This window comes from Garra rufa, chromosome 11, assembly GCF_049309525.1.
Source record: "Garra rufa chromosome 11, GarRuf1.0, whole genome shotgun sequence".
NCBI lineage: Eukaryota > Metazoa > Chordata > Actinopteri > Cypriniformes > Cyprinidae > Garra > Garra rufa.
Genome location: NC_133371.1, coordinates 28,742,626 through 28,767,313, shown reverse-complemented (window position 1 = coordinate 28,767,313; position 24,688 = coordinate 28,742,626). Strand labels below are relative to the sequence as shown.

Below are 24,688 nucleotides of genomic sequence, written 5' to 3'. Positions count from 1 at the left end.
ATTTTATGAAGTTGTTATTTTTGTTTTCTTTGTGCACAAAAAGTACTCTTATAGCTTTATATTCAAAGATGAACAAAGGTCTTATGGTTAATTTTTGGGTGAACTATCCCTTTAAGATCTTGGGCGATCTAATCAAAAGTGGTCTTGAATTTTGTAACTATAAAAATGAACTAGATGAGTAAAGTTTGAGAACAAACCTTGAAATTGAGAAACCCTAGCCTGAAAGTTTGATTAGAAAATGCTGATTAGAAAAAGAATCCAGCTCAAACCAGCTGATTCAGTAAAAAAAAAACAGCTTAAAAGCTGATTACTTTTTAAAAATAACAAAAAAACAGTTAAAACCAGCTAAAACCAGCTGATTTAGCAAAAAGCCAACTAAAAACCAGTTAAAATCAGCCGATTTAGCAAAATCATCTAAAATCAATAGATTCAGTATGATTAGCATTTTGTAAACATGTTTCTAACATGTTCTTAACATAATTAGCATGTTGGTAGCTTGTTTCTAGCTTGATTAGCACGTTGTTAGCACATTTATAGCAGGTTTTAACATGTTTCTAACATGATTAGCATGTTTTAACATGATTTTATTAACATGTAGTTAAAATGAATTTAAAAAGAATCCAGCTAAAACCAAGTAAAAAACAGCTTAACCAGCTGATTCAACATAATAAGCATGTTGTTAGCATGTTTCTAACAGGATTAATGTTGCTAGCATGTTTTAACGGGATTTAACATATAGTGAACATGAATAAAAAAATCCAGCTAAAACTAAGAAAAAACAGCTAATTTCAGCTAATTTCCAGCATAAATAACATGTTTCTAACACGATTGCACATTGCTAGCACGTCTAGCGTGTTTTTAACATGTTTCTAACACGATTAGCATGTTGTTGTCATGTTTAAACGTAATTTAATGCAATTAGCATGTTGTTAGCATTTTCTAGCATGATTAGCATGTTGTTAACATGTGTCTAACATGTTTTCTTTACATGATTAGGATGTTGCTAGCATGTTTTAGTGTGATTTAACATATAGTTAACTTGAATGGGGAAAAAACTCCAACTAAAAACCAGCTATAACCAAGTAAAACCAGGTAATTTAGTAAAACAGCTTAAAACCAGCTGATTCAGTAAAAAAAAAACTAAAATCCAGCTAACAACAGCCTAGGAATAAGAGATCCTGATGGTCTTGGTGTAATATGGGATCATTTGTGAACTAAACTCAATCTCTTTCTGTTTCCTCTCTTGCAGAATGTGTTGGCAAAGGCCCTGTACGACAATGTGGCGGAGTCTCCAGATGAGCTGTCCTTTCGCAAGGGCGACATCATGACCGTCCTGGAGCGGGACACGCAGGGGCTAGAAGGCTGGTGGCTCTGTTCGCTACACGGCCGCCAAGGCATCGTTCCTGGCAACCGGCTGAAGATCCTCGTGGGCATGTATGATAAACAGCAACAGCAGCAGTTACAGCAGCTAGCAAACCAACCCAGCCCAACGCAGAGCCATCTCAACCTGCCTCAGAGTGCCTACAACAAGCTTCCCCCCGCTTCCCAGTACACGGCCATGCACCCTGCCTTCTCCTCCAGCTCCGCCAACTCAACCAACCCGGACGGCGTGTACATGCTCCCCCCCAACCACGGCCTGCCCGCCCCCTCCAGCCTCTACCAGGTGCCCACCGGGCCCCAACCTCCACAGCCCCAACCCAAAGCCCCCGCTTTGGCACAAAAGCAAAGCCAGGCACAGTATCCTTCCACCCCACAGGATGTCTACCAAGTGCCCCCCTCCATTAATGTTCCGGGCCAGGACATCTACCAGGTGCCACCCTCTGCAGGAGGGCCATGTCCAGGGCAGGATGTCTACCAGGTGCCACCCTCTGTGAACCAGACACAAGACGTTTACCAGATTCCCCCATCAATAGAGAGGAGCTGGGACTCTCCCAAACCCTTGGGGAAGGTAGGAAAAGATTTTTTGAATACACATATGTGTAACACATTTTTAGACATTTACATTAATTACAGCAAAATCTGATTTTTTTTTTATTTTATTTTGTGGAAACATTATTTTACCCCATATACTCCATATATACATTTTATATTATTATTTTATTATTTATTTATTTATTTTTCATTATTCTTTTGAAAAAAGATCTCCATATAATTAAATAATGCACTCACATTTTTTAATAACATCAAATCAAAATCAATCCTATTTACTTAATTAAAATCTATGTCCTTAATTTTAATTTTATTGATTGACTGATCCTATTTACAAATCTGTCCTTTTTTATTTGATTTTACCCCTTATACTAAATGATTTAATTTCTTAAAAGATATTAGATTTTATATTATTATTTTTTTATTTATATATATATATATTTTTAAAGATTTCTATATACTTAAATAATACACTTACATTTTTAAAATCAACATCAAATCAAAATCGATCCTATTTACCTATTTACTTTTTATTTTATTGATTGACTAATCCTATTTTATTTTATGTTATTTTATTTTATTGACTATCCTTTATATTATATATTATTTATATTTTTATATGTGTGTCTATATATATGTCTATATATGATATATATGTTAAAATATATGTCCTATTTATTTGATGTTCTTTGACTCCACTGCTATTTCAATCTAAAAAATTTCATATTTGGGAAGTAAAACAGGAACAGCGTTTAATGTTGGCCATGGTCATATAGCAGGACGTGTGATATCTTGGAAAACATACAGGAAGAGAGTGAAATATAGGCTGAGGAAAGAAGGGTGTGTGAGGGAGGAGAGGAGGGTGTGAAAGACAGTCATAAATAATGCAGAGTTTGATAATGCCAGTGACCGTGGGCAGCGCAGAATGAGTAAGCAGGTTTTTTTCCGAGTGGTAACTACAGGTTGAAGCTGTGGGCAGTGATGGTCCCTTGAGAGAGCAATGCAGGCCACTCTTAGGGCACTGAGCCATATGCCACGACTGCCGCAGCGGCGGGGGAAATGAAGTGTAAAGATGGAAGGATGAAGTGAGGAGAGGTTCAGCTGCAGGCCTGCTCACTGTTAGCCACCTGTCAACTCTGCTCTACCTACAGCCATAAAGATGAGACATGACTCCGTGTCACTGGTTCTGGTCACCGTGACATGGTTACATAGATATTTAAACTACAGCATGGTAATGAGACGCTGCGATGTTAGCGTGACCACATCGTTACTTGCTTGATGATGATTATAAAACAGCTGAATGTGGTCAGGCAGTTCCAACCACTGACAGTAACATTCTCATTGTGTGCAGAGTTTCCACTGCTAAAAAAGTACTGTGGCGGCACCTTGGTACAGTAAAGGTATTGTGTTAGACAGGGTTCCCACGGTTCTGGAAAATTGTCGAAATTATAATTTCCAGGCCTGGAAAAGTCTTGGAAAAGAATATTATGTAGTTTATAGTCCAGGGTTTTCCAAACTGAGGTTTGTGAGGAAACTGCAGAGGGTTTGTGAGTTGATAGACTGCCGTTTAAACGTTTGGGATCAGCAAAATTTGTAATGTTTTTTTAAAAGTCTCTTATGCTCATCAGAGTTCCATTTTATTTGATAAAAAGTACAGAAAAAACAGTAATGCTATGAAATATGGTTGCAATTTAAAAAACAGTTTTCTATTTTTATGTACTTTAAAATCAAATTTATTTCTGTGGGTCAAAACTGAAAATTTTCATCAGCCATTAATGCAGTCTTCAGTGTCACATTCTAATATGCTATTTTATTATTAATTTAAATTAAAATTTAATGTATTTTTTTAACCTGTGATACTTTTTTCAGGTTTCTTTGATGAATGAAAATTTTAAAAGAACAGCATTCAAAATAGAAATCTTTTCTAACAATATAAGTCTTTACTATCACTTTTTATCAGTTTAACACATCCTTGCTAAATAAAAGTATTAATTTCTTTAAAAAAATATTAAGAAGAATAATTAAGACTTCGAATGGTAGTGTATATTTCTGTTTTAAATAAATGCTGTTCTTTTTAACATTTTATTCATCAAATAATAATGGAAAAAAGCATCACAGGTTCCAAAAAAAAAAAAAAGATAAAAAAAAGATGATGATTTCTGAAGGATAATGTGACACTGAAAACTGCAGTAATGTTGCTGAAAATTCAGCTTTGATTACAGGAATAAATTCTATTCTAAAGTACATTAAAATATAAAACAGATATTTTAAATTTCAATAATATTTCAATGTTACGTTCATGTCTGTTTTGTACTTGGTTTTTCCCCATTGTCTCCCCCTGTCTTTCTGTGATCATTTGGTTTAATCCTCGTTTGTGTCATCACCGTCACCTGTGTTCAATGATTAGTCACCATTTATAAGTCTGTTTGTTTCTTGAGTTTATTTTCGGTCCTTAATGTTTTATACGTGTGAGAAGATCTCTGTGTTCCTGCCTGTTCCTGCCTTGTTCCTCTTGAAGATTAATATTAAACATAGTTGTTTGTTAGAATATTGTCTATCGTCTTGTCTCGTCCTGCACACACCCGTAACAGAAGGACCGACCGAAACCGTTCAGGGCGTCTTCCCCTGCGTTTCTTTTCCGTTTTTTGTATCAGTGTTTTACTTATTTATTTTTTCCTTCATGGATGACCCTAACGTCCTCATTATCAACCTGGAGCAGGGGAACTGCTCTCTCGAGGACCACACAAGAGACTTTGTGTTCCTCGCACCGCTGACACATTACCCGGACAGCTGCCTGTGCACGTTCTACCGTAAGGGACTTAACACCACCACCAAAGCGCAGCTGTCCGGGGAGGGTTCTCGAGAGAGCATCGCCGAATACATCGAGCGGGTGCTGGCGTCCTGTAGATCTTCCTGGACTGTCGGCTTCATCGAGGAGGACGTCAGCCCCACTCTTGACCCAGAGAGCAGCAAACCATCACCCCGACACGCAGAGCACGAACCCGAGCACACCGCGGATGAGGGACTAGAGCCGCGAGCGACAGAGTCAGAGCCCTCTCCGACTGATCAGGTGCGTGAGCCGGTTTCTACATCTGCGACGGTGGATTGCGACGTGGAGCAGGTGAGGGAAATGGAGAGCCTTGCCCACTGCAACACCGCTGGGGGTGAGCTGGAAGACATCTCTGGGGACTTAATTGACTTTTCCGAAATTGTGGAGTATAACACGCCTGATTTAATAGACTTTTTCTCTGAACCACTGGCTTGCATGAACTTCACCCCCACCCGCCCTCTTCTGTCTGGATCTGCCTGTTCCCCGCTGGTTCCGCCCAGCCGTCCTGAGTCCCCGCTGGTTCCGTCCAGCCGTCCAGAGTCCCTGAAGTCATCAGCCAGTCCCCTTGCTCACCCTCAGCCCACCATCCATGCAGTGGGCTCGCCGCAGGGATGCCAGCTCACATCGGGGGCATGGCTGGAGGTTCCCTCAGCTCCGCCTCCAGCCTCCAAGCCCAGATCTCCACCTCGGCCCTCCGACCCTGCGGCTCCACCACGGCTTTCTACGCCCTCAGCTTCACCGTCGCCCGTCGGCCCACCTCTGGACTCCACTCCTCTGGCTTCGCCTCGTCCCTCCGGCTCTGTCAGGCTCCTCCTTCCCGTCAGCGTCGCCTTTGTCCTCTGTCGCTCCGGCTCCGCCGCGGATCTCCGCCTCCGCCTCGGCCGCCAGAGCCTCCGTTTCCGCCTTGGCCCTCCGGATCCGCGGTGTCGCCCTGGTCCCTCGGCTCTCCATCTCCGCCTCGGGTTCCTCTGCCAACTGCTCCGCCTCTGTCGGCCGGCCCCCTGGAGTCGGCGGTCCTTCCTCCACCATGGCTCCTCCCTCCCTCGGCTCCACCGTGGGCCTTCATCCTGGCTGCGATCTGGGTCCTGCTCTCCTGCTTCAGGTTCCTCCTGTGTCTTCCCTGGCTCCTCCCTCCGTCGTCGCCCCCTTGGACTATGTTGACTTTTGTTTTGGTCCCCCTCCCGGGGTTGCGTCCTCAACCCAAGCCTCCTCCTTTATTGACTCTGTTATCCTGTTTTGTCGCCCCTCTCGTCTGTTTTGTTTTCTGTCTACGGCGCGAGGACGCGCCTATGCGGAGGGGGGCGTAATGTTACGTTCATGTCTGTTTTGTACTTGGTTTTTCCCCATTGTCTCCCCCTGTCTTTCTGTGATCATTTGGTTTAATCCTCGTTTGTGTCATCACCGTCACCTGTGTTCAATGATTAGTCACCATTTATAAGTCTGTTTGTTTCTTGATTTTATTGTCGGTCCTTAATGTTGTATCTGTGTGAGAAGATCTCTGTGTTCCTGCCTTGTTCCTCTTGAAGATTAATATTAAATATAGTTGTTTATTCGAATATTGTCTATCGTCTCGTCCTGCACACACCCATAACATTCACATTATTACAGTTTTTTTTTTCACAATTTTTAATCAAATAAACACAGCCTTGATGAGCAGAACAACAACATTAAAAATCTTACTGATCCCAAACTTTTGAATGGCAGTGCAGATATAATAATGTAATATTTCATAAAAATATAAAATTTAAATAAATGAAAAATGTATATATTTTAAATATTTTCAGTCAAATATGTTCGACTGAAACAAAGTTCGGGAATTCCTGCTATAGTCAATATTAGTATTTCTAGTTATGCTGTTTGACTAGAAATTGCTCTTTGTGAGTGTATTATCAACAAAGTGATTTTAAAATCTTTATTTAGGCATCACAAATGTCTGGAACAGTCCTGGAAAAATCATGGATTAATGTACTATGACGTTTACATGGTTTTCAAGGTATCTCAAAGAATACCAAGGTATTACTGTGGATTTTTTTTTTTTTTCATTGTAAAATGGTTGGCATCTTTTTCTTTCTTCTTTTCCCCTCAGTTGTCAGCCAGTAAGTTTAATTAATTTGAAAAATAGTCAATCAAAAGCAAATGAAAAACCTTCTGGCCTTCAGTCTGTGCCGTTCAAGGGCGCGACTGAAAGCAATCAAACTGAAATACCTTAACAAGAATCTTATTTGTCACATTTTATAAATGGTTTAAGCTTTAACTCAGCTTTGATTTGACAAATCTTTTTTTTTTGTCTGTCCTCAGCCTTGGTTTTTCAACCAACCTTTTTTTTCTTTACCATAGTCACTTTGTACAGAGTCTGTGAGAAACTACCAGCAATTTATTGCCTTTGGTGTCATATGAGTAGTTGACAGTCAGTTGGAAGCTGGTAGAGTCTGTGCTGCAAACCCAACACTGGAAGGATCAATACTGATGGCAGTGACCCAAGAACTTGCAAAACACCCTGAATACCGCAGTGAGGGAACAGAAATGTTGTGGATCGGTAGTCAAATCCAGAGCAGAGTCAGTGCTTACGTTCTTCAGGGTTTGGTGCTATATTGAAGCCAAAGATAATGCAATACTACGTCTGCTTCCAGATTACAAATACATTCTCTCACTGCAGTTTTCCATCTGAAAACTGTTGCTATAGCAATTTGAGATGGAAAAGATTGAAACGCACAAGACTTGTATTATCATGTCCTTCCGTGATCCTTCTCAGAAGTTCTACTTTTCTGTTCAGTGCTTGTCTTGGGGGTTTCTTTTCATGTGGTTTATGAGGTGAGGTTTTGATGTGTTTTCTCCTAATGTCCTCTATTATGATCACTTGTCCTTGTGCCCACAGTTCCTCCACCACTGACAGTTTTTCATTATGTGATAAGAGTTCCTGTTGAGAGAGGAGAGGATGGATACACACATTTGAACACACACACATACAGCAGAGCGCTGAAAACACCTTTATACTCTTGCTCTGCTTAATAAAGGAATTTATTTCAGAGCATAAATACTCCAGTTGGTTACTTTTCTCAAGAGGAAAACATTAGGATTTTTCTCCATATAGTGAACTTCAATGGGAATCAACAGGTTGAATGTCCAAATAGCAGTTTCAATGCAGCTTCAAAGGTCTCTACACCATCCCAGCCGAGGAATAAGGGTCTTATTTAGTGAAGCAATCTGTAATTTTCCAAAAAAACAAAAACAATTTAAAATACTTTTTAACCACAAATGCTCGTTTTGCACTAGGTCTGCGATTCACATCCACGACTTGATGCATTACGCAATCATGTTGGAAAGATGACGATTAGTTCTTCATCTGTTGTTCATCTGTTCTTCAGGTAGTATACAGTGAAAAAAATGTGTATTTGTGTGTGTTTTTTTTTTAGAAAATGACCAATCATTACACTAGTTACACTCCTAAAAATAAAGGTTCTTTAGAGTGTGTTTACACTTGTAGTTTAGTTCATTTGGTCCGGACCAAAATGGAAAATGATACATTTGGTCCTGGCCTGCTTAGAGTTCACACTGGCATTTTTGACAGCGAACCTAAAGATACCGAACCTAAAGGCAAAATTATATGTTCACAACCTGATTGGTCGGGATGAATAACGTATATTTTGGTTCATTTTGAAGTCTTTGGTCCATGTTGTGTTAATTCGAACCACACCAGAGTTTGTTTGGAAGTGGACAAAGATCCATCTTTTTAGTGATCTCAGTCCGCTTGTTTGGTGCACACCAGAGTTCGGATGGCAGTGTTCACACTTACTCAAATGAACCACACTAACAGAGCAATCGCACCAGAGTTCGTTTTAATCTAACCAAACATAACAAGTGTGAACACACTCTTATTGCCATTGATGGTTCCATAAAGAACCTTGAACATCCATGGAACCTTTCAAATGCAGAAAAGGTTCTTTATAGTCAAAAAAGGTTCTTTAGATTTTTAAAATGTTCTTCAAAATGGTTCTTTTAAGAACTGTTCACTGAAAGGTTCTTTGGGGAACCAAAATTGGTTCTTCTATGGCATCATTTCAAAAACACCCTTTTTAAACCTTTATTTTTAAGAGCGTAAGACCCTTATTCCTTGGCTGGGATCGTGTAGAGCCCTTCGAAGCTGCTTTGTAACTACAATTGGCTTCCATTGATATTCACTCTTTTTTTTTTTTCTCGAATGAAGAAAAAAAGACATGAACATCTTGGATGATATAGGGGTGAGTAAATTGACTATTAATCCTGATTTGCTTAACCGTAAACACTCACCCAGGCGATACTGTGGCAGCAGTAAGAGAAGTTATATGATTGTGGATGGGGTCAGGGTTAGGACTGAGGGATTGTGATAAAGCAATAGGAACAACTAAGCTGTGTGTCACATCAAAGACATGTGCGGGCAGGGTGTGTTAGCACACGACCGGCAAAGCCCCAGCACGTTCCTCCAACGGCCAGGAGTTTAATTCTCCCTAACTTCGCCTTGTCTGAATGAATCATCATGAACTCTTATTCACGAAAGTAATTTCTGCCTCAGGGAAATAAAACCGATAATTGTGAGATTAAATATTAAAATAAGAAATAAAATCACATTATGCTTTATTACAATAAATAGCCATAATTCAGAGAAATAAAGTCATAATTGTGAGAGATAAAATTGCAATTACTAGAAATGCAGTCAGAGTTATCACATTGGAGTTGAGTTGATTTAGTTTTTCCTGAACTTAGTGACTCACATCAATAAAAATTAGATAAGAACGAACACTAAACATTATGACATGCTTCAATCAAACCGAAAGCTATTTGTGAAGATGTCTCTGACGAAATAAGACTAATACCGGATGTGACCTTCAGTTGCAAGAATAAGATTTGCACATATTTGTGACTCACCGCCTCTAAGACTCGCCTTCTGTCCTGCTTACACATTAACCAAAGTGAGCTTGCACTATCAACTCAAGTTGCACATTGACCATTAGAGTAAATAAAACCAACGTATGAAGAAAGATTGGAGCGTAAGCTTGTTCGTCCGGTTTAAGACCACGTGAGCTTGTCTCAAAGAGGGTTTGAAGAGGTGGAGAAAGAGTTTTGGTTTATCTCTTTAATGGCCCCTGCTATAAACGTTCAGTATGCTGGACAGATAGCCAAGTTTATTAAGAAAAGGTGCGCTGGGAAACGGGGCTAGATTGAGATTCTGTGGTTAGTTTGCCGCACTGCCTGTTCTGAAAGTAAATGTGTAATCTTTGGAGACTTAGTTGAGGCTGCTCACCTGATCAGGCGGGGAAGAGGAGGTTGAGGGAGGACGTGCCGGCTTGGCTTATCTACAGGACCAGGCAGGCAGTGTTTAGAGGAGAGAGGGAGGAGAGAACATTGTGTGGAGACAGAATAAAGGAAGACCAGAGGGATCCATGGATCCATACTCCACCAACACATCCACAGAGCTGCAGCGATATGGAGAAATATACCAGTTTAACATCTGCTATCACAATGTTATCAGTGTGTTAAGCAATGTTATCAGTATCATTTTTACAGCATTGAAGGGCACTGCTAAAAAGGAATGTTATTCCTGGTTATTCCAGAAAAAAAGTGAGCCATGGAATTCTGTCTTCTAGACAGATTAGTTTACTTTAGATCAAAACCATTTCTTGCTCTTGTGCACCCAAGAAGTATCTATAAAAATTGTTTTTTGTAATTCCTATGACTATTTGTGACCCTGGACCACAAAACCAATCATAACGGTCAATTTATTGAAATTGAGATTCATACATCATCAATATAAACAAGCTTTCCACTGATGTGTGGTTTGTTAGGAGAGGACAATATTTGACCGAGAAACAACTATTTGAAAATCTAGAATCTGAGGGTGCAAAAAAATCTAAATAAAAAAAATTGCCTTTAAAGTTGTCCAAATTAAGTTCTTAGCAATGTGTATTACTAATCAGAGATTAAGTTTTGATATATTTATGGAAGAAATTTTACAAAATATCTTCATGGAACATGATCTTTCGAAATGATTATTTCCAAATATCCAAGTGGTTTTTGGCATGAAAGAAAAATTGATTATTTTGACACTATTGTTGGCTATTGGTACAAATATATTTGTGGTCAAGGGTTACATTTAAAAAAATATTGAAGTAGTGATTAAAAATACTATTTTCTACAGGCTTCCATTGGTTGACAAACTAGTTCAGCAACATGTCTGCAGTTTTCATCTTGTGCCTTATATACTGTGTTTTTCAGTAGTATTTCAGTGCAGAGGGAATAGGAATGCCATTGGGTGCTTGTGTGCATCTTGTGGGAATTTCCCTCACTGGCTGGCACGTCTGTAATCTAGTGCAACCCTCTCCCACCTCACATTCCTGAAGACCAGAGATACTCCTCCCTGCCTTTAGACGGCCTCCAAGGCATCATTTTTTGGCTCACTTCATGAACTGGTTTAAAATGTCAGCACTGCGTTTTAAGGTTTAATTGGATGAGGCTTGTTCAACAGTTTCAGTAATTTTACTACTGAAAAGGTGGCTTCAGGCTCTCCATTTCACATTGTGTTTATTCATTTTTGCATTCCACTCTGACACTTTTCCACTTTTTTTGTGTAAACGTATTAGATGGACATCTAGCGCATCTTGAGACCATGCTTTTTTTCCATTACACTGCTCACGTGTTGCATTTCTCAATGCCAAAACACATTCTGTTTGAATGCCCCCTAAGAACACCTCACACTCAAATTGCATAATCTCAGTTTTTCATTAAGTTATGCAGTACCGCCGCTCCCTATACGCAGAGTACGCAGTCTGCGTAGGGCACCAACTCCCAGGGGGGCACCATCCCAGCTGCTCAAAAAAATATTTTTATTATTTTATTATTTTTATTATTATTTATTTTAGTTTTTATATAGCCTATTATAATAATAAATTAATATTAATAATATACATATACAAATAAACAAAAATATAAACGTAAATATTGCATTTTCTGTGAACGCAGAGTAGGCTAGTAAGCACACGTGACTACGCGCAGCGACGCGCCTTTACCTCTGTTTACGGCTGCCTATTTGGCCAAAAATGATGATAATAATTGATGAACAATATGCCTGGTCCTGGAAAGAGACATCAACAGTCCGGCGCCGAGAAACGAAAGAAAAAAAGCCCAAGATGAAGCCCGTGCATCACTTAGGTACGTTCATAATCCTGTGAAACTTTATTTTATTCTGTCGACGTTAATAGTGTTTTAATGTCGGTAATAATTTCACGACTAACGCATCTTTCTTAATATGAATACAAGCCGATCTAAGTAAACAAAATGACTTAAAATGCATTATATTAAAACACTGAGGCAATAATGATTATTGATTAATAATGACCATATGGTGCCATTAAATAACAGTGTTAAAATACATAATCTAATACAAAATTAACAGTTTACATTACAATTTTAATAGAAATGCCTGAAAAGAGCACCAAAGGCCTGGTAAATGCAGTTGTTACACTTACATGATGATCGAATTCCTTGTTTAATATTGACCAAACATTTAATTAAAATGTCCACATAATCTTTCCTATCATTTCCTCAACAAAAATATGTAGACATCATAACCCTTGTCTGCTTTATTGTCAAAACTGCCACATGTACAGTGCATGTACAGGTGAAAACACAGAATAAAAATATAATTAAAAAAATACAGACAAATACAAATATTATATATTCTATAAAACACAATTTACAAGCATGGATATGATAGAAAGATAGATAAAAAGGCAGATAACCATGGTTTTTATCATAGTAAAACTACTTAATTTCCTTTTTTATGATTCTGAGATTATTAAATCAATCAGACAATTGTATTAATAAAATCATAGCCATTGGAGGTAACTCTTTTTTGTTGATAAAACTCTTGCTCTTGATCTTGCTATTTCGCTCTTTATTTACCTTTTTGACCAAAAATAACTTCCGTAATATTTGGGGGAGGGGGCACAAAAGTAAATTTCTGCTTAGGGCACCCATTTGGCCAGCAGCGGCCCTGAAGTTATGTAGATTGTGTCAAATGTTTCATTGTTTATGATTACTAAAGGAATAGTTCACTCAAAAATGAAAATTCTGTCATTAATTCCTAATCTTGATGTTGTTCCAAATCTGTAAGACCTTCGTTCATCTTCAGAACACAAATTAAGATATTTTTGATGAAATCCAAAAGCTTTCTGACCCTGCATAGACAGCAACACAACTGACACGTTCAAAGTAGGGCTTAAAAACGGGAAAAAAAAATCCATTTGGTTCACTCCGAGCAGAATCGATATTATAAGGTTTCTGTTCTTGCGTTCCTCATTAAACAATACGTTCCGAAAACGGTTTTCTAGAAAAAAATACCGGTTAATTAACGTTATTTTATTACACGCGCGATAGATAGATAGATAGATAGATAGATAGATAGATAGATAGATAGATAGATAGATAGATAGATAGATAGTGTGCCTTTTAATAACATGTTTGGCTTTATGTTTACAAATGATTAAACCAAATTCCGTGTTCGTGTCATTTGAACTTCTTGTCTTTAAATCCGAAAGTAAACGAGTTCACCTGGAAACTTGTTACAAATGCGCTAATAATTTTTAAAAAACAATTTTCTTATTTGATAATACTATAGCGAAATAAGCCCCTTCAAGACCATTTGCTTAACATCCTGACCACACGGCTTAATCTGCGATAAAAACCTGTTGACTTATTCCTTACCTAATATGCATAATAGGCTATTATCACTCAAACAAAACAGAACTCCAGATAGTTATGATTTTACATTTAATGCATAAAAGTAAAAGAAAACGTAATGCATTGTAACATTATAAAACAACAACAGATTTTTTTATTTTACATTTAACACAACAGATCAACAATTTAAATTATAATATACCAAATAGGCTACTGGAAAAACTTGATGGGCTTCAGCAAAATATTTTATAAAAAAAAAAAGTCAATCTATCGCCTAAACTACAAGTTTTAATTAGGCTACAATAACTTAAACCTAAACATACCTTTGCACATGAAACAGCCAGGTGCTAAACTTAAGCTCGTCGCATCAGAAAGGGCTCTGCTTATGACGTCTATTTGGCGGGCATTTCAAGTTGTATGCGTCACCGTCGCATTTGCGCACACAATTTGAATTCATGTTTTTGGTCTGCCAAATTGATATAATAAAGAGAACGATAAAAATACCGTTATTAACCGGTTAATTTGGAATTTCTGTTTACGTTTCTGTTCAGAACGATTAAAATTGATTTTGTTTTCGTTTTTGTTTTTGTTCCTGTTCAATGTCATTTGTTTTCGTTTTTCGTTTTCGTTCCTTGAACCGGTTCAGAGCCCTGGTTCAAAGTCCAGAAAAGTAGTAAGGACATTGTTAAAATAGTCTGTGAGACATTAATTTTATCAAGCTTGAACGTGGTAGTTGTGTTGCTGAGGGTGAACTATCCCTTTAAGAACACCTCACTCTCGAATTGCATTATGACTGTTTTTCATTAAGTAACCAAATTGTGTCAAATGTTTCATTGTTTATGATTCTTAAATTCAAGTGAATGCTTCAAATTAATTGATATAGAGAGAAAGAGGAGGATTCATTTGTAAACTGGACATCCCTGCCAAAGGCATTCTCTCTGTCTTTCTGTTCCTTCTTTTTATTCTTTTCTTCTCTGTGAGTACCTCAGAATACTGAATAGAGAGCTCTTAATGGTTGTTTAAATAGTCCCGGTTCCCCTCAGGGGCCTATGTGTGATTTTAGTTCGTATCTCTGGGCCTCACTGCAGTGCATTGTGGGTTTTTAAAGAGGGACTTTGATATTGGCCTCACATCACAGCACATGAGTGAAGCATTGGCTGCTCCAGGGCACTGCGCCTCCACGTAGCCTCATTACTCTCTCCTCAGACTGCACACGCTGACTCTGAATCAGCACATATCCACCAGCAGTCTCCTCCACATAGTAATGTGATGCAGCGAGTGTGTCTGAAGACAACACGGCATCCATTACAAGCAGCGTGTCTGGGCTCAGTGCAACGGCTGCAGGTTTCCTGTGATGTGGCTTAGGCGGAAGAGAGGGGAAAAGAGAGGGGGACTAAAAGGAGAAAACAAGTGCTGATGCCATGTTTCCCTTACAGCTGGAGGAGACGCAGGAAGCAGTGTGATGACTGGGCAGCCGTAAAACACATTGTGCATCTGGTGCACCGATGTGCTTTATTTATAATTCCCTGAGCTTCAGAGCTCAGTTGAAATCTCAGTGCGTCCTCATGACGAATGTTGAGGAGTAACAAACTAAAAACAGAGACTAATTTAACTACATTTTTCAGTAGCATGACAGAAGTCCTGTTTGCTGCTAGCCTACTCTGGTTTTCTGGTCTTCCAGTCTGGTTTTAGAAGGGTTTTGGGCAGTTTTTACTTTCACCTCAGAAGTCCTCAAAGTTTTTTCTTCCACAAACTCCCACAGATCATGTGTGTGAGTTATTTACTTGCTTTTTTAAATTAGTCTTCCTATTAACGGCATTATATTGTTCATTCAGACTGATTCATGAATGCTCAAACACAAGAGGCAGGATTTATTGCATGAACCAATCATAACCGAACATAACCAGTCATATCCAATCATATTGCGATGGAGGCATTGCCTCCTCTGATGGAACTTTTCCCCATTCATTCTCAATTACCCCCCAGCAAACCCACCACGCTTTAGGGAGCCTGTTAAAACTCAATGGCATACATTTTGTAACATTGGCATTGTTTTATATTTGTATTACAAATATTTTGAGAAGGCATTGCTATGACGGCGTGATTATGAGATTAAAGTCGTAATATTTTGAGAATAAAGTCGAAATTATGAGAATTAATTCTAAATATATCGAGAATAAAGTCGAAATATTATGAGAATAAAGTTAAAAATATTACAAGAATAAAGTCGAAATATTACAAGTATAAAGTGTAAATGTTTTGAGAATAAAGTTGAAATATTATGAGAATAAAGTCGAAATATTACAAGAATAAAGTCAAAATTACAGGAATTGATTTGTAGCAATTACGAGATTAAAGTTACAATATTTTGAGAGTATATTTTAGCCTATTGCGCATGCAAATAGCTTAATTGGAGCTTTGGGAGATATTCCAAAATCTCAGCTTTCAAAATCTGTCAGATTTATAGCGAAATACAAACAATATGTCTATTACAATAATGTGTTTTTCACACTCTTTAATGTGATGTGCTTTGTTTTATATTAAAAGTACCAAAAGCACAAAGCTTATTGCTATTATAGGGTGGCTGGCAAACTACAAATAGGCCTAATGAATGCAATCAAAGACGTGAAATATAATTTCCAAGCACACTGTCCCTTCGAGTATAACACATGGTATGATTTCTGCCAATAATAATTATCCCATATATTCAAATAAATTCCTGTGGCCTGGCAACTTCTCCCGGTGCTCCCAATCCGTGCTATTTGCATGGACAGTATAGGCTATACTCTCAAAATATAACTTTAATTGCTATGATTTTATTCTCAAAACATTTCATCATTATTCTCGAAACATTTAGACTTTATTCTCGTAATTTAAAATTTATTCTCGAAACATTTTGACTTTATTCTCAAAATTTCAACTTTATTCTCGTAATTTAAAATTTATTCTCGAAACATTTCGACTTTATTCTCAAAATTTCAACTTTATTCTCGTAATTTCGACTTTATATTACAACTTTAATCTTGTAATTTTAGATTTTTTTTTTTTTTTACATCGTACATTGCCTCCCTTGCCTCCTCGGAGGAAAAGCCCCTGGCTTAAACTGATTTAAGATGTTTTCCAGTCTGTAGGTGAACAGCTTTAAAGTGACTGTCTTCGAGGACACATCACTGTTGGACACATCATGTGTCCATTTGCTGTTCTCCTTCAGGCCTCAGGAGATCTTCGCTAGGTCAGTGAGGACCAGCGAGGGGGTCTCCGCGCCCTGTAACCTTGAGCACACCACTTTGTCAGTTTAACACAGCCACACAGCCACAGGTCATGTACAATAGAGAGTGAAAAAGACAGCGTGTGTCTGTCTAAAGAAAGACAAAATACGAATCTTCCTAGCAGGATCTCCTCCATTACCTGCTGTGGTCTCATTTTCTGCTCTGACAGCGTGTGCCGAGCGAGGGGACGGGAGATTGACAGCTGAAGGGAGCAGAGGAAAACGGCGAGATCAGTGAGACAGAATTAGCAGCCTGAGCGGCAATGGAGGAGGTTTTCTCTTCTCATGCGCTGTGTCCTGTCATTAACGTCCCCGCATAGCCAGCAGCGGATCGAGGGAGAGGAGGGGAGACGGGGCCCGATGCGGGCCCCTCAGCGTAAACAGCAGACCACTGCGAGCCTTTATTTTTGCTCCAGTGGCCTTCATCAAAGAGCTGGAATATCACAGGAGGCCACAGGGTTCACTTTGTACTGCAGGGAGTTGAAAGGACTGAAAAAACACAGATCAGAGAGAAGAACGGGGGCCTAATGGAGCCGCAAACTCATTTACTGCATCTTCACACACGCCGTATGTCTTCCGCTGAAGAATACACACAACCTTTGCTCTCTATGTGTCGTTCGTCATTCGCTTTATGTTCGTATATGTATGTAAGGGTAGGTTTAAAGGAGGCACGGTGTCAGATTTTAATTGGCTTGTGAAAAGCTAACTCCAGCACCACGGGCTAAACTCAGTGGTCAGCACTTAAACCATCTCTGTGATGTTTTACATCTTTCCCTGAAGGTTGGAGCAGGATACAGGAAATTACAGCTAGTTGTAGTTGTAATGAAGACCAAATGTGGCTTTATGTAAAAATGTCATATTTATTGTCACGTTTGTTTAGTCATAGCTGGAGTTAAAAGGAAAGTTGAATTATTATTATTTTTTTTTTCAATAGTCAATGGAGTCAAAACAGTGTTATTTTAGTATTATTTATATATGGTTGTAGTATTTATTATTCTGTTTAATTAGCTTTTATTTTTAAATTTTAATTTTAGTTAAAGTTTTAGTAATTTTTTTGTGTCCTTCTGTCATTTTTATTTTTACTATTTTTATTTATGTGACCCTGGACCACAAAACCAGTCATAAGGGTCAATTTTTTGAAATTGAGATTTATACATCTTCTGAAAGCTGAGTAAATATGCTAAAATAATGTTAGGATAGGACAATATCTGGAATCTGAGGGTGGAAAATCTGGAATGTGAGGGTGCAAAAAAATCTAATGAGAAAATCGCCTTTAAAGTTGTCCAAATAAAGTTCTTAGCAATGCATATTACTAATCAAAAACAAAGTTTATATATATTTACGGTGCGAAATTTATATTTATTTATTAATATCCTAATGATTTTTGGCATAAAAGAAAAATCGATCATTTTGACCCATACAATGTATTGTTGGCTATTGCTACAAATATACCCGTGCTATTACTTAAGACTGGTTTTGTGGTCCAGGGTCATAAATATATATTATTCGTATTTATATTTAGCTTTAATTTATTTCAGTTCAGTTTTAGTACTTCAGTGTGTTATATTTTTTAGTAGTTTTTTTTTTTTCAATCTAATGTTAACATTTTATTAATTTCACCTTTATTTCAACGAACAAATCTTTAATAGATAGTTAGTTAACAGTAACAACACAGTCTCAAACAATCTTTTGTGTTCCAGAGAAGAAATTAAGTCACACAGGTTTAAAACAGCATGAGGGTGAATAAATGGTGAGAGATTTTTTGCCTCAACGATCTCTTTAAATGCACTTTCATGGCTAAATATCCTGAATGATATCTCTTTTCAGCGTCTTTCACTTCCTCAAACACGCACAATGGTCTTAGGCAGGGACTAACCTTTGATCACTGGCCACAGGGACAGTGTGGTCTCCAAGGAGACACACTCATCTCGGTCTTATTAATAGGTGCTGCGGACAGGCCTGAGTGTTGTGTTGCCAGGAGAGCAGAGGGAGAGGAAGTGTGTGCGTGTGTGTGTATCTGTGTGTGTACGGAGGTCTGCACATATGCTGTCTCAGTTATATGCACTTTTGCAACCAGTATCAGAAAGACATGAGAAAAAAGAAAAGGAAGAGCAGCGAATTGAAACTGAGAAAGGAAATGCACAAACAGAAATACAATATGCTGAGCTGGTTTGAGTAAATGCCACTCATGCGTACCACAGGTAAATTATTTGTGAACCATAAAGAGAAAAAGAGAAAGAACGACCTTTCGGTACAAATATGCTCTGAAAGAAACAAATAATCAAACAGAATGAAAGTTTTAAAGTCAAAAAGTATTCTCATAGCTTCAAATCTGATGTCACATGGACTATTTTATTGATGTCCTCACAACCTTTCTGGGCCTTGAATGTGTCGGTTGTGTTGCTGTCTATGCAGCTCTCGGATTTCATCAAAAACATCTTAATTTGTGTTCTGAAGTTGAATGAGATTTGAAACGACATGGGGGGACTAATTAATAACAGAATTGTAATCTTTGGGTGAGCTATCCCTATAAGGGACATTTCACGCCCATCCTGGTCATGACAGTAATGTGGGGCATGTGTCAGAGGGCTTTAGGGGGCTGATACTGGAGATCTTTGTGGATTAGTACCCAAGGGCTCTCTGTCTCCAGGAGCCCCTCTGGTCTCCTGTCCCACCAGCCGTCCCGTCACACACCCTCACATGTGGCACATGCCACATGGCACTGGCCCCAAGCAAAGCACAGAATCGCAAGTGTGAGCTAATTAGCCACTGATTAATTCCACAGCAGAGGATGAAGATGGGTATATGGGCTATAAATCCTTACAGCTACCCCACTTTTTCTGCTTCAATCAGGTTTTTGGCACTTCGCTGCCATGGTTGTTAATGTTTCAGAGATTGAGATTCTGATTTGGGTCACCTGACAGCAATTTTCACTTAAACCCTTTAAGTTTTGGGTTCTAAATGGCCCATTTTGTGCAAAGTGTTTCCTACTGAATTATGTTTGTGCAGTGAGGGAACCCTTTCCTGTACTTTTTTCATTTTAACACAGAATACATTTTTGTTTTCCCAAGGAACTGTGAATTTACCCACAGTGGCACAGTGCTGCAAAAATAAACATTTTCCTGATAATTTACTCACCCCCATGTCATCCAAGATGTACATGTATTTCTTTCTTCAGTTTAAAATTAAGGTTTTTGAAAAAAACATTCTTGGATTTTTCTCTATATGGTGGACTTCAATGGGGATCAATGGGTTGAAGGTCCAAATTGCAGTTTCAGCGCAGCTTCAAAGGGCTCTACACGATCCCAGACAAGGAATAAGGGTCTTATCTAGTAAAATGTTTGTTCATTTTGTAAAAAAAAATGAAAATGTATTTACTTTTTAACCACAAATGCTCGTCTCGTACTAGCTCTGCCATGCACATCCGTGACTTCATGCATTATGCAATCATGTTGGAAAGGTCATGCATGGTTAGTTCTTTGTCTGTGTACTTTGGTTCAAAAAGGTTGGGTAGGGTAAAAAACTCAATCTCATTTTCTCCTCAAATTTAAAATCGTCCGACATCATTGTTTTACCTTTTTTTGTAAAGGCCGCTTGACTTTCTTTGCACATTAGCTTTGTAAGCTCTGAGTTGATACCTTTCGAGCATTTGTGGTTAAAAAGTACATACATTTTTCTTTTGTTTGGAAAATTACAGATTGTTTCGCTAGACAAGACCCTTATTCCTTGGTTGGGACCTTTGAAGCTTCATTAAAACTGCAGTTTGGAGCATTAACCTATTGGTATGCACTGAAGTCCACTATATGGAGAAAAATCCTTGAATGTTTTCCTCAAAAACCTTAATTTCTTTTCAACTAAAGAAAAAGAAAGACATGAACATCTTGGATGACAATTACCGTGAAATTTTTATTCTGGAAGTGAACTAATTCTTTTAGTGAAATTCACTATTTTAAGAGATTCCCCAAATTAAAAGCAACCAAAGTCAAGCTTTGGCTCACTCGTGTTTATATAAACCCAAAAGTGGACTTCCAAACCCAAATCAGGCAAAAATTCATCCAGTACATCTGCAGATATGCCCAAGGGAGGCAGTTCTCTGTGGGATAGAATGTATGTGTGTGTCCGTGGTCCAGATGGGGCTCCACTGGCACCCACATCACACCAAGTCACAGAGCCCAGCTGAGCTCTCCACAGCTGTAGCCTAGAGAAGCCTCATCCCAGTGATGGACATCTTTCACTAGGGCATGTGTGGACCACTGTCAACCATGACAGCACCTCTAGTTAAAGGCATTATTGCAAATGTCCTTCAGTAAATTACACTCATTCCTCCTTTTGTTTAAAAACAGCACAAATCTGAGCCACACCGAGGCACTGATAATGGAAGTGAATGGGGCTAATCCATAAATGTTAAAACACTCCAGTTATTTTTTAGTCAGTTTCAATAGTACAGCCACATTATGTGATAGTTAAGTATGAAAAAATGCTAAAAATGATTCTGTAGTTACAGTTGAGGTACAAAGTTAACACACACCTTGCAGAATCTGCAAAAAGTTAATTATTTTATATAATAAGAGGGATAATACAAAAAACTTTTTCAATTTGTAGATCAGGGCGAATTTAACTTATTTTGTGTTCTGGGAAACAAGTAAATATCTTCTCAAGAGTAGTACTAAATGGAAAAGAAATATGATATTTAGGCAAAATAGAAAATTGGACACATTCTGTTCAAAAGTTTACACCTCTGGCTCTTAATGCATCTTTTTTTCCTTCTAGAGTATCAGTAAACGTTTGAACATTTTGTAATAGTTGCATTTAAGTCCCTCAGTTGTCCTCAGTGTGAAAAGATGGATCTCAAAATCATACAGTCATTGTTGGAAAGGGTTCAAATACATAAAAAATGATGAAAAACCAAAGAATTTGTGGGACCTGAAGGATTTTTCTGAAGAACAGCGTGCAGTTTAACTGTTCAGGACAAACAAGGGACTCATGAACAACTATCACTAAACAAAGTAACAGCTGTGGATCATTTAAGTAACACTATGATCATTTAAGTAGACTATGTGAACATCTGTTATGTGAAATATCTTATTCAGGTCAGTACTACATAAAAAAATAACATGCATTTTGTACGATCCCTCTTATTTTGGTCAAATAATTTACATTTTGCAGATTCTGCAAGGTGTACGTAAGCTTTTGACCTCAACTGTACTGTATATTGTCAAAAACCAAACACCAACACTAAAAATAATTATTTAAACAGCATTACAACTCAACTATACACATGGTTAAACAGAAGAATTCAGTGCTTTTAGAAAATTATAAGCTTCAGATTTATAAAGCTCCTTTTAAAAATTAATTATCCTCCAAAAATTGGCCCCTATTAACTTCCAAGTGTCCCTGTAGCCTTCTTGTTTTTCTTTTCAAAGAAGTAATAAGTCTAAAGTATTTTTTTTGTAATCACCCCAAATGCTGTCGAACTACTGAACCCAACATATTCCTTTAACATATATTAAAAATCCCATACGTGAAAAGATCAAATGTTCTTCTGAAACTGACCTACAAAATAAACTCAGGTAATGCCAAGACTGGTGGAAAATGAGGGTAAAACTAAAGTGTACATGATGCCAACACACACAGAACCCTGACCTGCACCCCTCGCTTCGCACATGGTAAAGAGGACAGCTTGCTTCACAGATGGCCAAGGCGAGAGCGGTGGTAGGGGGCTACAGGGGAAATTCTTGTGCACAGGCCACTTATATAGAGAAAAAAGTGCATGTGAAGGTATGTGGAAGCCCTTCAGCGTTTGGACTTTGACCCCTCATTATGTTCCAGGCCTCTGGACGCAGTTATTCATGGCACTGCATTGAATCAACGCCAAGCTTAGGGTCAACTTTGTTAAATCTAACTATTGCAACCTTGAATCTGTGAATGTGTTTCAGAAGAGAATAGGAAACTCTTTGGAAGAGTGGAAACTGAAATGAATGGCTTGCGTGGAATGTGAGATGAGCTGAAATTGCATTTAACGGATTACTCCGTTCACAGTCATTACGCTTTTCCTTGGCGTTATTAAATTAAATTAATTATTCTTGTTGGCGTGAGTTGAGGAAATGCGCCGTGACTTCTGACCCCCATTTGAAAGTCTGAAAGAAAAGAAGTGAATGAAAGTGAGTAAATAATAAAGATTACATTTCAAAAACGTTCAGCATGTTTTTAAGAAAGAGAAAGCCAAAATGTGCATCTGAGCACAGAACAAAACAAGAAGAAAGATATCTATTTTAATCACAGTTAGTGTTTTATTTTAAGCATGCATTCATAATGCAAATCATAGCCCTCTTGAGATCTCCCAAAATCCTCATCAAGGTTTTCGGATTGCAGGCGTAGATTAAAATTAGCGCCATCCATGATCCAAGGAGCAAGGCCTGGCTGGAATGTCTTCAGCAGACCTTGGCTGCGCTCTTTAGAGTGGTGGCATGTGTCATTGTGTCAGCTGGGGTAAGGAGGTCACAGCTCGTCGATGCAGCAGGGGGTACGGGGGCTTTTGTAAAGCAGCCTTTGCAATCTGTCCCTCTCTTCAGGGCTGAACCTAATGGCTGTGTAGCTGCTGTGATTGTGACTCTTGGCCAGCTGTCATGGAGCAGGGCAACGCAGTCAGACGGTCACCGCTCCCCTATTGTTTCCTTCCACACCGGGGAGTGTTTGTCTCTTTGTGACATCATCATTACAGGCACTTCACCCCCCCCCCCCCCAGAGATTGTTGTGACAGCTGGAGGCCTGGACCCACCCACTCTTTATGACCAAACCCTTTCAGCTATATTGATGAGGGCTAGATGATGGCAATGCGCCATATGTGCCATCTCCGCTTCCCCAGAGCAGTGCTCATTGATAATTCACATTATTGATCGACGTTCATTACGGACGGCCCTTCAGAGGCTCTCAGCGGGATGGAGTGACTATTACTTAAGGCACAGGTCTGAGAGGGCAGTGAAATAAAACACAGGGTGTGCGCCACTAAAGAACCACAGTGTGGACAGTGTTGATGTATATAGAGTCTCTGACCTGTAAGCGATAACATAATGGTATTCTATCTACAGTCTACATCTACTATCTACAGTGATATACAGAGTTTGTAAACAGGTGTTTCACATTATAAATGTGTATTTTGCATGGTTGGAATGGTGTATAGACCAATCAATATGCAGTACTGTGGCTATTTTATAAATTATACAACAGTTTTGAAAGTGGCTCATCTGATCTGATAGATTTTCATCACTTTCACTTTAATTCTGACTCATTTGCTAAACTGAATAGTTCTCATTCTCACAGACAGCCCTGTCACCAATTCAAAATGTTTTCAGTCAATGAACATTGAGGCATCCATTTTAACTGATGTGAACTGACCGCCTCCTCTGCTTTAATACCAGTTACAGCACAAAATAAACATGAATGAGCATTCGAAGGTTTGTGTAAGAGATGGGTCATTTTTGTTCTTCTGTGTGCTTTTGTGCACTCAATGGAGATGAACAATATGAAAGGAGTGTGAGCATGTGGGGGGGGGGGGGGGGGGTGCAACTTAGTACCACTATTCTCCCGAGAACATCTGGTCTCCTGGGAAAGTGTCGGCCTCGGCCTTCAGATAGATACGTTTTATCACTAGTTTAGAACAAACGGTTTATTATGACGCTTTATGGGCGTGAGGGTATGGCTACGAGTTTTTGAAATAACCAGTAGTGGACCATCATTTCTTGAAATTAGAATGATGTGCACCCACGTGGGGAGATGGTCAAGCCTGATCAACTTGATTCTCTCTCTCTCACTTGGAGGTTTTCTTTAACTGCACCTAAATTTAAAGTATATAAGATGGGACTTCTTGCTGGCACAGTGGAAGCTCAGCCGTGGGATTAGTGCACATCGCCCGGCATTTCTCGGACATACGTGTTGGTCTTCTACGGTGA

The 24,688-nt window shown here is 38.7% G+C and overlaps 1 protein-coding gene across 2 annotated transcripts in view; it reads left to right on the top strand.

The window, feature by feature from the left end:
- Window positions 1-24,688, top strand: part of bcar1 (BCAR1 scaffold protein, Cas family member) — a 118,419-nt gene that overhangs the window by 74,043 nt on the left and 19,688 nt on the right. For both annotated transcript variants that reach the window (XM_073850389.1, XM_073850388.1), the window contains exon 2: window positions 1,250-1,948. In XM_073850389.1, coding sequence (XP_073706490.1) covers window positions 1,250-1,948 — 699 coding nt within the window. The remainder of the gene's footprint in view (window positions 1-1,249; window positions 1,949-24,688) is intronic.